Source organism: Notechis scutatus, chromosome 8 (genome assembly GCF_049901735.1).
Source record: "Notechis scutatus isolate UNSWTSFEM ecotype Mainland chromosome 8, rNotScu1.2, whole genome shotgun sequence".
NCBI lineage: Eukaryota > Metazoa > Chordata > Lepidosauria > Squamata > Elapidae > Notechis > Notechis scutatus.
This window is the reverse complement of record NC_142016.1, coordinates 14906645-14920560: the sequence shown is the minus strand read 5'-3', so window position 1 is coordinate 14920560 and position 13916 is coordinate 14906645. Positions and strand designations below refer to the sequence as shown.

The following is a 13916-nucleotide window of genomic DNA, read 5'->3' as shown; positions in this document are numbered from 1 at the left end:
GGAGACAACAAAGCTAATGCAGAGAAATAGCTTGGCTGCCTATGACTGCAAGCCCTGTTTGGTTTACGTTTGCGCGCTTCCCAAGATGTGCCACAGGGGGCGTGCTAGTTCCACACCAGAAAGAAAGATGAGCAGCTATCCTACAATATCATCCGGGATCCTCTCTCTCCATCAACGTTGCATCCCAAAACAGGCGTTGCAACTAGGAAGGTCCAGCATCAACAGGATTCTAACACACAAAGCACCAGTATGTCTTCCCACCACAGTGATACCTATTTATCTATTCGCATATAACATACTTTCGAACTGCTCGGTGGACAGAAGGTGAGGCAAATGTGGGATAGGCTGAACTCAGAGTGAGCGATCCCAAATTATCAGCGAGGTTTTACATCTGAAGGAGGACCTTGAATATGGGTCCCCCTGTTCCTAGTGCAACATTTTACAGATCTGGAACAAAATTACTAGTACAATAGAGATAGTCATATGACAATCTCTCTCACTTACCCAGGCAGAATTGGACTGGTTGAGCTGGTTTAGCATAATGATGGAGGTGCAGCCATAGTCATATACCAACCTCCAGAAATCCGTTGTGGTGTTTTGTAGGGGGTGCAAGGTTACAATGAAAGCAGCACTCTTGGTGTAGCTCTAGAGGAGAACAAAAAAGATTGGTAAAAGCAGGTAGGAAACAAAAACTGAAGCAATGTTTCAGTGGGTATTGCGGTGTTTATCAACCTCTGCTACTTTCGGTTGCATGGACTTCAACTCTCAGAATTCTGGGTGAGGTAGATTTTTACACATACTACCAATACAAACATCTCAGTTCTTCAATACCATTTTCAAAGGGTTGGAGAAGCACATTATCTGCTCTTGGTTCTCTCTTTTTAAAAAAAATTAGGCTGGCATTAAGATGAACCTTACCCAGTTCCAACAAGGCCATTCTTATATGAAGTCTGCTCACTAATCACAATTGAAACTTAGTTGGTTAAAAGCACTGAACAAAAGGAGCTTTAGATGATGAAATGTTCAGAACGGGATTTCTAATGTTGGCAAGTTTTAAGACCTGAAGACAACAAACTCCCAGAATTCCTCGGCCACTTGAAGTCCACACATCTTAAAGTTGCCAGAGCTGAGACACCCTGTATCTTTATCCTAGAATAAAAATTGAGAAGATATAAATCATTTAGATCAGGGTTTTCCAAATTTTAACATCTTGTGGACTTGTGACTCCAAGAAGTCCCCAACCAGCCATGAAGATGGCCCTAGAATTTTGGAAAATGAAAATTTCTGTGGGTTGGGAAGTACAGTCCTAAAATTGGGCTTGCCCTAATGAAAATCCAGGAAAATAATTAAAGCTGATTTGATCAAATCAAAATGAAATGCAGCTTATATGACTTCTTTATACATTTAATAATAATTGTTTATGTTAGTGGCATTAAAAATAGTGTTTCATAAACAGCTTGTAAAGATAGTCAAGCCACTTATTCCTAGATCCAGACTCATAATAATGCTCCATTAAAGTACCCATGAATGGAATAGTTGCCCTTTGCTCAAATGTTTTTTGAAAATACTGTTGTTGTTGTTTAAGAAATAAGGATAGAAGAAATGAGGTTTTAAGGTAGACTCTGAAGGACGGCCTTCTTTCACTGAGTCAGCCTACGTCAAATCCCAATCAAATCATTTCATGCTGTGATTGGAAAAGAAAAGACCTGGGGGGAAAAAACATACAGATGAAACTTTTCACCCTTGACAATTCATTTTCCTTTGGAGCGTTGCATGGTGGCAGGCTTTCAAAGTGATTGTTCCCCTTCTTACTAGCAAGCTGCCTTTTCCTTGGTTAATTGAAAGAGGTGATTGATTATTTTAGGCAATGTAGCTTTCTTTGGCCCTACTCTTACCTGGAAGCTAGCGTACCGTTTATTTGAATGACACTTTGGCATAAAATAATACAACTCAATCATATCGTCTAGACAGAAGAATGCCATCAAAATGAATGCAATCTACTGGGGTTTTGGTGGAGGTAATGATGTAACCAGAACTTTCTAACTCAAAAGGAAGCCAAAGAAAAGCACAGAAATGGCTTTCTAAATGCTGGACAGCATTACTGACACTTGACTGTATGAGGTAATGTTCTGAATTAATGCAAAACTGCTTCCAATGTTCCTCTACATGCCACATTATAAGTGCCAGCAGCACCAACAGCAACAGATGCTAGAACTATGATTCTGCAATATCTAGAGCAGGGACATCCAACCTTGGCAACTTTTAAGACTTGTTGATTTCAGCTCTCAGAATTCTTCAGCCAGCATTGCTGACTGGGGTATTATGGGAGTTGAGCTCCACAAGTCTTAAAATTGCCTAGGTTGGACACCACTGATCTACAGCAGTGTTTCTCAAGCTTGGCAACTGTAAGATGTGTGGAGCTGCATCTGTTGAGGTGTGAGGCTTAAAGAGACACAGTTTGTCCGATATAGTAAATTAAAGGGAGGTACAAGGGCTGGCTTCTACTGTACAGCATCAAGACTCAGAAACATACAGAATTAACCAGGGGACCAAATACAAGACAAAGGTTGGATCTACATATCAAATCGTCATTCACCCATACAAAGACACAACAAAGTATTAATTCAATAGGAGACTATCAAATTCTATCAACTAGTGAGGTTCAGAGAGGTACTGATCAATAGTCAATTTCATTTCAATTAAAAAATAACTCAAATTATCTAGCCAGGTGGCAGCACTTAATCAATTGTAGCTAAACTGAAAAATTGGGAGCGTGAGGAGATGAGTCTAAATTGGCTAATAAGGGCAACTAAATTACAGTTGACTTTTTTCCCTCCTGCTAGAAGTTTTATAGTGATTTTCTAAAACCTTATTTAAAGCTTTGAGCTTTTTATATATTTGTTCCTAAAGTTTTGTCTCCCAAACCTATCTTATGATTCTTAATGAATGGATTTTTTTAATGTACACTGACAGCATATGCACCAAAGACAAATTCCTTGTATGTCCAACTACACTTGGCCAATAAAGAATTCTATTCTAACTTCTGTCAAACTTTTCTTTGGATTCTGTTTTCCTAGCATCCAATTTTGGAACCTAACTTTAGAGCTTAAAGTTAGTGTAGGAAATGTAGATGGGATTGGCCAATGACTTTCCCACCCGATCCCCGCCATCCAAGAAATGAACTCACATCAGTTAAGGCCGCGTTGATGTAGTTGTTGCTGTCTCCATCCATGGAGATCAAAAAAGGGAGGCACCGGTCTGGAGGCAGCACATCCATACTCCGATTTTTTTCGCGATTGCGTGGTAGAAGGGCAATGCTGCACTCCTCCACATCCAGGTGGGGTGTTACAGAATTCAGAGTCTGCTGAACATGAAGAAACCAGATTAGGCAGCATTTTATAATCTTATTGGCAGATGAAATTTAGCATCACAGCTATCCATTTAAGACTAAGATTAAGGGGCTGCCTAGAAACTGGGAGACTGTGAGTTCTAGCCCCGCCTTAGGCATGGAAGCCATCTGGATGACTTTGGGCCAATCAGCAGGAATCTGTGAGTTTTAATCCTGCCTTAGGCATGAAAGACGGCTGGGGACTTGGGCTAGTCATTCTCAGCCAAGACCACTTCACAGGGTTGTTGTTGTGCAGAAACTAAGAGGAGAAAAATGTGTTGGATATGTTTGCCGCCCTAAGTTATTTGTAAAAATAATAAAAGCAGGATACAAATGAATAAATAAAATGCTTGCTGCCTTGAGTTACTTATAAAGTAACGAAGACAGGATAAAAATCCAAATAAATACACTTTCTATTTTAAAAGAAGAAAATTATTCAAATTCCTATGTGCTCCAGGAAAAGCTGTAGTTTAAAATACAAGGATGCGTCTTCCAGGGTTGAACATAAGAACAAGCCTGCTGTATCAAGTCAAGGCCCGTCAAGGCCCAGCATTTGGTTTCTCATCGTGATCAACTAGATCAGGGGTCTCCAACCTTGCCACATTACAACTTGTGGACTTCAACTCCCAGAATTCCTCAGCCAGCCACGAGGAACTCTGAGAGTTGAAGTCCACAGGTCACAAAGTGTCCAAGATGCTTCTTGGGGATATATGATGCAGACATATCCTTCTCTCACTGTTATTTCCCTATAACTCTTTCGCTCATTTATTTCCCTGTAACTGTTATTTGGAATTATACTAATGGGAACACAGGAACATGGACAAGAGCCCAGGGTTTCCAGAAAACCTCCAGTTTTCAATTACTCACCTGAAATTCCTCCCGCAACTGAGATGAATTGCTCTGTGGATCTATCCTAACCATCTCTTTGTATGTTGGTCTGAACTCACTGATGGGAATGCTGGTCTCTCCACAAAGACAGGCTTCCAATATGGCATCATGGATGAAGACATATTGCTCCTTTAGTAGGAATGAAGGTAATGAAGATTTGTTCAGAACATCGGAACTGCATCATTCCTGTGCCACTTCTCAATCAAATGGTCAAAATTGGCTCAAAGCAGACTTGAGATCCACAGTTGGAACTGGGCTGAACAATCCTGAAACCAACTCTGATTGCAACACGTTTCCTTTCCAAAAGCTCATTTGGGACCATTCTAGAAGATCTCCAAGGCCTCTTTCAAGCCTATGATTCTATGAACAGTATAAGAACCTGATATATAAGTCATACTTCTCTTTTCCCCGTTGGATCTTCTTAATCATTAAAATGCCCTTTGGGAGGGGGTATCGGTGTTTCAAAGCTGCACCACTATCCTAGCCCATTTTAAATAATATGTTTACTTGGGAATAACATATCACAGAAAAATCCGGCACTTGTGTTTGGTTAACCTGGACTATACCAGCTTCTTCTGCTTCTGAGATGTGGCTGGTTAGGATAGGGAGGCATTTATACCAGTGACAGAGCAGATACTACATCGGATAAAAAATCCAAAATATCTCCAGTTGAAATTGGGAATGGCCCTCATCAAAATTTATAAAGTCCTTTTGTCTAACTCAGTGTTTCTCAACCTTGGCAACTTTAAGTTGTGTTGACTCTTTAACTCCTAGAATTCCCCAGCCTGGGAAATTCTGGGAGTTGAAGTCCACACATCTCAAAATTGCTAAAGCTGAGGAAACATGGGCTTAACTTGCTGTGGTGCTGACATGCAAACTATTAAACGTATCGTACAAGGTTTCCCACACTGTGTGTTCTCTGGTTCCCTAGAAGATCAGCACGAAGCAACACCAGAGGTGATCATCTGGATAGCTGAATTGGACACCAAGTCATGAGGCCACTGTAGAGGTTTTGTATATAATTACTTGGATTGTGTGTATATGTTTACTTCTCTTCTGTCATGTTCTCATCATACACTGAATAATAATAAATAATTGTTTATTTATTATTAGTAAATAATCGTTTTATTTATTATTAATAAACAATAATAAAATAACTGGTGTAGCTATGCAGTAAAAATGAAAAGCCACCTGGGCTAAAATAGGAGCCAATATAAAGCAAATGAAAGATCTTGAAAAGACAGAATTTTATTTCATTATTCGGCTGCAATGCTCTTGTACCAAAATTCTACACAGTAAAACTGTTCCTGAAATAATTTGGAACCCAGCTGTTCTGATTATGCCACAAAGGGTACATACCAACCACCAAGGAGGCTTTCAAACTTGGCCCAAAAGTAAAGTTCTTTCCAAAATAGACTTTCTTTCTCAAGAAAGACCAGTTGCCTTTTGGAAAAAGCGCTTTTGGGATAACCACGACCTGGATGACTGAAAATCTCCACAGACTTTCAAACTTACCTGGAACAATGTACTTTGCCCTACCCCATCCCGATAAACTCACTTCAGTCTGAATCATGTTGATTCTCCGTGAGCAGAGAGTCTTCACACAATTGTAAATGTCTACAACTCCTTCACACTCAGCCATGTCCAGCATCACATCCAGAACAATGTAACAACCTGTCCGTCCAGTGCCGGCGCTGCAGAGATTGAAGAAGCATGAGAAAAGAAACTGGGTATAAAATGTGGAAATGTCTCCATATTTGTTTCATGAATTCCTTTGAATTCATACATTTTTGATGCCCATTTCTAGATATCAGAGTTTGAGAACTTAATACAGTCCAAAAGTTGGACTATATTTTAGATTCATTAGAAGGCTTATGGACTAGAGCTAGATTTAAGGCTAGGTCAATAGAAAAATCTCTTTTGAAAATACTGTAGTCCACAAAGGACAGTATGGTAGAGCAGAGGTGTCCAACCTTGGCAACGTAAAGATTTGTGGACCTCAACTGGCTGGGGAATTCTGTGAGTTGAAGTGCACAGATCTTAAAGGTTGCCAAGGTTGGACATCCCCGTGGTAGAAAATTTCCAATCAAGGATGGAGTGAAGAGTTTAAGCCTTCTTTACTGATAAGATAGTGTTCAGAATTTTGCAGCATTAATTCAGCGCCAGAAAAATAAACACAGATGGCTGATGCTTCATTTAACATCTTTATAAATGTAATAAGTAGATTTTACAAACCAGTTGTAGATTTCTCCAACATGGAGCAAACTCAGAAACATGTTGCAAGTAACTTCAGTAGCACCTTAGGAGCTCAGAAACAGACATCAGTTTCACTTTAGTTCAGCAAGCAAGCTAGTTTCATCTTCAATAGACAGGCTCAGAGCTTAACATAGCTTCAGAGCTGCAGAGCTTAATATAGAGCCACGCCTATGCTACTTCTAGTTTCAGTTTCCAAACAGTCCTCATTGGCTGACTTAGTTGCTATGCATATTCATTGGCTGACCTTGTTACCATGCTCTATTCCAGTTCATGAATATACTCTTGATAGATAGGCCAACATTTATGTCATAATGTCCAATCTTTCATTCAGCCATGAATTCAACAGCAGGGGGTGGGTGGGAATATGTATCATGACATCATGATATCAACTCTGCCCCTTTTGTAGTGGTAATATGCAATGTTGCAATGCTCAAGTGAAAAAGAGGGAATTTGCATACCCCTTTGTGATAAAACAAATATTTCATCCTTGGCCTCTTGTCGTTCTCTATGTGAATATCCCTCCCGCCATTGCATATATTTCTTGGAGCAAATTCAGAGAACTCTCCATCCAGTGGTTCAGAGACTTAGTGTGGAAATTCATCATTAGCATGAGTATGAAGATTCAGTTCTTAGGTTTAAAGACAAGAGCTGAAGATAGCTGGCTGCAGAGAACGAGGCTGGCAGCCCTTATATGGACCCTGGCCTCACCCAATGCTGATACTCTTCTCCCATTGCCCCTCCAGACAAGGAGCTGTCCAGCTGTAGAAATATCCTCCAGCCACAGAAATACCCGTATCCTTGATTCTACAGCAGGTGTCAGCAACCCGCAGCTCTGGAGCCGCATGCGGCTCTTTGGGCCCTCTTCTGTGGCTCCCTGTTGGGTGATCCCACTACTGGCTGGCCCCGCCCCTCGCCCTCCCCTCCCAAGTAATTCCTTGCCTGGCCTGAGAAAGTAAAATACAAAAAAAAAAAAAACAGAAATGAGAGGGAGGGAGGGAGAGAGACCCATTTCCCACAGAAAACACCGGGAGCCACAAAACCTGGGTAGATGTGATAGGGGGAAGGTCATGTGACTGGGTGGGAAGTGACATTGACTTGGCCATGCCCACCCAGGTTTTGTGGCTCCCGGTGTTTTCTTTTCTGTGGGAAACAGGTCCAAATGGCTTTTTGAGTGTTTAAGGTTGCAGACCCTGTTCTACAGTATGTGGTGAGCCCGACCAATATTTCATTCTCCATATACAGCAAACAGAAGTTTTCTCCCCAGGCTAAAACAGGTCTTTGGTATTTACATAAGGAACAAATCATATCTGTTAGAGATTTCTTTTTTAAAGAGTCCGCTGCAATGCCACTTAAAACACCCTTGCTCTCTCTTAAAGGAAGCATGCCTCTAGCATATGATGACCCCAGTTTCTCTGGTTAGAAGCCCCACCTGTTCAAGTCAATAGCAAAAGTCCAACTGCTGCACGATGGAGCTCCTTCTCCCCTCTTTTCCAGGGTGTGCTTTAAAACCCTCCCATATACTAATTTCTGGGGCTGATGAATCACTTGCTGTGATTCTCGGTGATTGCAAGCTGAGGAAACTAATTATTCTCGTTGTCCCTGATGAATGAATACTGATGAAGCAATTGGAGGCCAAAATAAAAAAAGTGTCTGTGTTTCATAGTGGGAGGAAATTCCCCTGCTTTCATTCATCACTTTGTTCCCGTTATCTGGCCCAGAAAGCACCATGTAGCCAAATCGAACACAGAATGCCTCCGGAGCTCAGAGGAACATTTAGAAAGGAGAGATTCCACATTGTGCCTACGGTCGGGAGCTTTGCTCTGCAAGTGAATTTTGAAAAGCAGATGTGATAGTCAGAGGTGGTATTCAGCAGAGAACCGGTGGCGGACATTTTGAGTAGTTCGGAGAACTGGCAAATACCAACTCTGACTGGCTCCACTCCCATCTATTCTCCGCTTCCCATTGAATCCCAGCTGATTGGCTGAGTCTTCTTTTGTTGCCCTGCACAGGAGAACGGAACTGGAAAGCAGGTTAGTGGGATGGGGAGGAATGGAGATTTTGCAGCAACCTTCCCCTGCCACGCCCACCAAGCCATGCCCACCAAGCCATGTCACGCCCATCAAGTCATACCCACAGAACCAGTAGTAAAAAAATTTGAATCCCACCACTGGCGATGGTGTCCCCTACCATCTCTTGCCCCCCAGAATTATGGAGCAAGTTAAGACGTATATATTGATTGCTGGTCAATTATAAGACTTTAAAAAAACAGGTAAAGAGAGCCAGTTTGGTCTAGTGGTTAAGGCACCAAGCCAGAAACCAGGAGACTGTGAGTTTTAGCTTGGCCTTAGCCTAGAAAGCCATCCTGGTGAGTTTAGGCCAGTCCCTCTCTCTCTGTCCAACTCATCTCACAGGGTTGTTGTTGTAGGGAAAAGGAAGATGTGATGGATATGTTCGCTGCCTTGAGTTATTTGTAAAAATCGTAAAGGTGGGACAGATAGGTAGGTAGGTAGGTAGGTAGGTAGATAGATAGATAGATAGATAGATAGATAGATAGATAGATAGATAGATAGATAGATAGATAGATAGATAGATAGATAGCCGGATGAGATAGATAGATAGATAGATAGATAGATAGATAGATAGATAGATAGATAGATAGATAGATAGATAGATAGATAGATAGATAGATAGATAGATAGATGAGAGATGGTGGAGGAAGGGAAGGAAGGAGTGCCAGAGTATGCAGCAATCCAACCAGCACCCAAGTAATTAATTCAGCAGGATTCATTTATAGAAGAAACTTGTTTATATACAATAAAGTATGATGCATGTATATAATACCCATGCAAAATCCAGAAGTCATAATCACAGAAGCAATATAAATAAGAAGCTATATATTACAGAAGCAATGATCCAAGGACAAACTAACTCTTATATATAGACCAGTAACCCTAAGCCACGCCCAATCTCCAAGCCGTCTGGCTCATAACAGGTGCTGTTTCTTAGTCACCAAACAGTTCCCATTGGCTGGCCTGTTACCATGTCTATTCCAATGCATGAAATTCCTTCCTGCTCTTTCCATATCTGAACACAAGACCATCTATCAAGATGATCCAACAGCTGAGATTGTTCCAAAAGGCCATTGGATAGTCTTGGTTTTCTTTTTTTCCTTTGAAAACATTTCACTTCTCATCCAAGAGAAGCTTCTTGAATGAAGAGAAGGGCCAGGGGAGACATGATAGCAGGGTTCCAATATTTGAGGGACTGATACAGAGAGGAGGGGATCAAGCTGTTTTCCAAAGCACCTGAAGGCCAGACAAGGAATAACGGATGGAAACTGAACAAGGTGAGATTCAACCTAGAAATAAGAAGAAATTTTCTGACAGGGAGAGCAATCAACCAATGGAACAGAAGTTGCCTTCAGAAGTTGTGGGAGCTTCGTCACTGGAAGCTTTCAAAAAGAGGCTGGACTGCCATCTGTCAGAAATGGTGTAGGGTCTGCTTGGGCGGAGGGTTGGACTAGATAGCCTACAAGATCCCTTCCAACTCTGTTAATCTGTATCTATCTGTATCTGTAAGATGGTGGTGGTATAAAAAAGTCTCAAAGATATGGCTATGGTCTCCATGTTTAGATCCCCACTGCATACATTCCTAGTTGCAAGTTTTCACATATTCAGTTGTACCTTTTGGGATGGAGCTTAAAACAATACTACTCTTGTGTTGAAATATTATCCTGCCTTTTTCACCTCTGCTACTTCTTATTCTCATTTGATTAGGATGTGCTTGTTCTTTGACATTTAATTCAAAGGAGAAGCACATTTCCGAGAATGTAACTGCAGATGTAACTGTTTGTTTTTTTTAAAAAGCTTTTATTTTAATGTCAACAAAATATGCCACATTTTAAAAACCGGAAAGCGAAAATACACAAATACACAAAAGTGATACATAAATAAATTCCTGTGTATTTTGGGAGGCTGGAGAAAGACCTTTGTCATCTCAAATAGTTGATATAAAATGTGCCTATAAAAATATTTGCACAGATGGAGGCAACTGGGAATTCAATACGTTGCTATTGCAACTTAAAAACTGGGGATCAAATGTAAATAAAACAATTTTGAATTAATGGCTTGTTGGTTTGATTTTGAATTAATGGCTTGTTGCTTGTTTCTTAATTTTTTTATTTTTTTAAAATCCAATCCTCTTTTCTACACTTTTAAGTATCACTGATTCAAGAAAACCTGTACTTTAATTTTCCAGTGTTTTCTATTGTAAAACTGTTAGCCAACTGATTAATTACACCATATTATAAGTTCTGGGGGAAAAGGACCATAACATTATAGTACAGATAGTCCTCAACTTACAACAGTTCATTTAGTGAACGTTCATATTTACATCGGCAATAAAAAAAAGTGACTTAGGACCATTTTTCACAGTTACAACTTTTGCCACATGATCCAAATTCAGATGCCTGGCAACTGACTCATATTTATGACGGTTGCCATGTCCCAGAGTCACATGATCCCCTTTTGCGACCTTCTGACAAGCAAGGTCAATGAGAAAGCCAGATTCACTTAACAACCCTGTCACTAACTTAATAACTTCAGTTATTCACTTAACAAGTGTGGTAAGAAATGTCCTCAAATGGAGCAAAACTCACTTAACAAAAATCTCATTTAACAACAGAAATGTTGGGCTCAATTGTGGTTGTAAGTCGAAGATTACCCGTACTGTTTTTCATTTTTTTTTTTTTTGCTCTCCTCTATCCCACTTCCTCAAAAATGTTCTATTAAAATCCATAAATAAATGGACAACACCATTGCAGATGTTCCAGCTAGATTAAAACATCTCTAACACAATTTAGAAAGACTATGGTTAGTAGATTACAATTCTGTGGGGGGTTATGACGATCTATCATTTGTTTTCATCATGTATTCTTGATGACTTGTCAAAATATATTTAAAATAATTTGGTAAAGAGTTCTAAGCCCTTTTCTCATATTTTAAGATTTTCAAGAGAGCCTCTTATAATTTATATAAGAGTTTTATATAATATCAGAGAACTTCCTTTGATTTTAAATCACATTAGCATTGCTAATGTTCTTCAGGGTACAAGTTCATGAGCTTAAGAATATTTTTTTTTGTACTTCTTTCATTCATTCTAGACTAAGTTAGAACTTGCAACAACAACTTCTGCAAAATATATTCAGAAGAAGTAAAGTGAGTTTCAATAATCCATCTTCTAATCCTATAAAACTGTCTATCTTCCCATTCCTTGATCATATTTATCCTCATATTTAAAATCTGGGTGATCAGGAAATGGGAAGAGAGGAGAAAGATGAAGGGAAAGAAATTGGTTCTACTTTTTCTAAATTTTGATCCAATGAGAATTGGATATATGATGGATATTAATTTCTTAATATCAGAGACAGGCTGAAATACCCAAATAGATTGAAAATCCAACACTAATGTAATTTGTATCCACTGAATATCTTTTCAGTTCTGAATAAAGTGAGTTATTTATTTTAACTGAAAAGCATGAAAATAATAACCAGCTCTTCGTCTTATTTTTCTGGTTGGTAGTTTTTTTTTATAATTATTTATACACAGCCACCAACTTCTACAAAAAAATAATAATCAATGAATTTATGTTATCCTTTGCCATCTACAAAATCTGGCAATAGGGAAAGGATTTGGAAATACTTGAAACAAATACAGTTTGATGAGAAACTAGTGTTTCTTCTTGTGGCTACAATATTTGGCCAAATAATAACCTGGAACTAAGGAGAAATTTCCTGATAGAACAATTAATCAGTGAAATGACTTGCCTCCAGAAGAAGGTTCTCAAAGAGAGATTGGATAACCATTTGTCTGAAATGGTATAAGGTTTTCTGCTTCAGCAGGGGTAGGACTAGAAGACCTCCAAGGTCCCTTCCAACCCTATGATTCTGTGGCAAAGAGGTTGACTTAAATTCTGCTTTGGAGAGGACTACAACTGTATTTCTTTCATTGATAGCAATCTTTTCTAATAATTACTCCTAAGTATTCCATTCAACTGGGCCACCACAAACACTGTTAGGTATTTGGAGAGATTTTTTTTTGCAAATGTTTAATAATATAGTAGGTTGTTTACTTAGTGACATTTCATTGTCTGGTCATCTTTCCCACAGCCTAGACTTTTCCTGTTTCCCACACTACTACTGACCCTCCAAGGGAAGACCTCAAGTACTTTTCCCATGGCTCTTGTTCCAAGTAGGAATTGTGAGCACGCAGAGAGACTTCGGCAAAGAAACAAAAAAAAAGTGTCACATAAGAAAACTGAACTAGCCAGTGCATCTTCCATGTTCACCTTTCAAATGCATGATACTTTTTTGGGATAGTGGTGGAATTTTTTAATAATTTTGAAATCATGGGATGATAAACAAGAGTAGATGCCATTCAGTGATGCCCAAAAGTGCATTGGAGAAATTTGAGATTAGTGGCTTGCCATACTTTTCTAAAATGATGGCATATTTTCTTGATCATGATCATGCTCGTAATAAGGCTATTTTCTGACTATAACTTTTCATATATCCTCCTTAAAAGGTGTATTTTCCCACATTCTGTGATGGAGATCTTTTTTTTTTTTTTTGAACAAAACAACCAACAACAAAATGAACAACTATGATTCTTGGACATACCTGCAGTGAATAACTATGGGTCCTGCATCAGGAGGTGTAGAAGCTTTGACTCTGCGAATGAATGCCAGCAGCCCCGTGGCATGGTAGGGTACCCCGTGTTCTGGCCATGACGTGAAGTGGAACTGCTTTACTTCATGCCTTGCTGAATAGCCCCTCTGCAAGTAATGAGAGTGAGATAGAGGATAATCTTATATGTGGTCTGGCACCAGACTAGAAACTGGGAGACAGAGAGTTCTAGACCTGCCTTGGGTAGTTTCTCAGCCCTAAGAACAAAACAAAACTTCTGAAAATGTTGCTGAGATAACTATGTCTAATAATTATCCATGTGGTTGCCAGGAATCAAGACTGACAGACTAGAGAAGTAGACAGAGAGAGACAGACAAGACACACACACACACACACACACACACAGAGAGAGAGAGAGACAGAGACAGAGACAGACAGACAGAGACAGACAGACAGACAGACAGACAGACAGAGACAGACAGACAGACAGACAGAGGCAGAGTGTGCAGTGTTCTTAATAGAATCAAACTATCTGCACTGTTGATGTCCAAAGCAGCTATTAGTTGACTTGACCCTTCCTTCCTTCCTTCCTTCCTTCCTTCCTTCCTTCCTTCCTTCCTTCCTTCCTTCCTTCCTTCCTTCCTTCCTTCCTTCCTTCCTTCCCTCCCTCCTCCCTCCCTCTCTCCCTCCTTCCTTCCTTCC

The 13916-nt window shown here is 39.8% G+C and overlaps 1 protein-coding gene across 4 annotated transcripts in view; it reads right to left on the bottom strand.

Annotated features, from left to right (window-relative positions):
- The window catches only part of PTPRU (protein tyrosine phosphatase receptor type U), a 397711-nt gene that overhangs the window by 32305 nt on the left and 351490 nt on the right, over positions 1–13916 (bottom strand). For 2 of the 4 annotated variants that reach the window (XM_087970795.1, XM_026679426.2), the window contains 5 exons: positions 13209–13363; positions 5835–5970; positions 4256–4405; positions 3188–3364; positions 505–645 (listed from right to left, as the gene is read on the bottom strand). In XM_087970795.1, coding sequence (XP_087826921.1) covers positions 505–645; positions 3188–3364; positions 4256–4405; positions 5835–5970; positions 13209–13363 — 759 coding nt within the window. The remainder of the gene's footprint in view (positions 1–504; positions 646–3187; positions 3365–4255; positions 4406–5834; positions 5971–13208; positions 13364–13916) is intronic. The other 2 variants (XM_087970796.1, XM_026679427.2) reach the window with 1 other exon arrangement.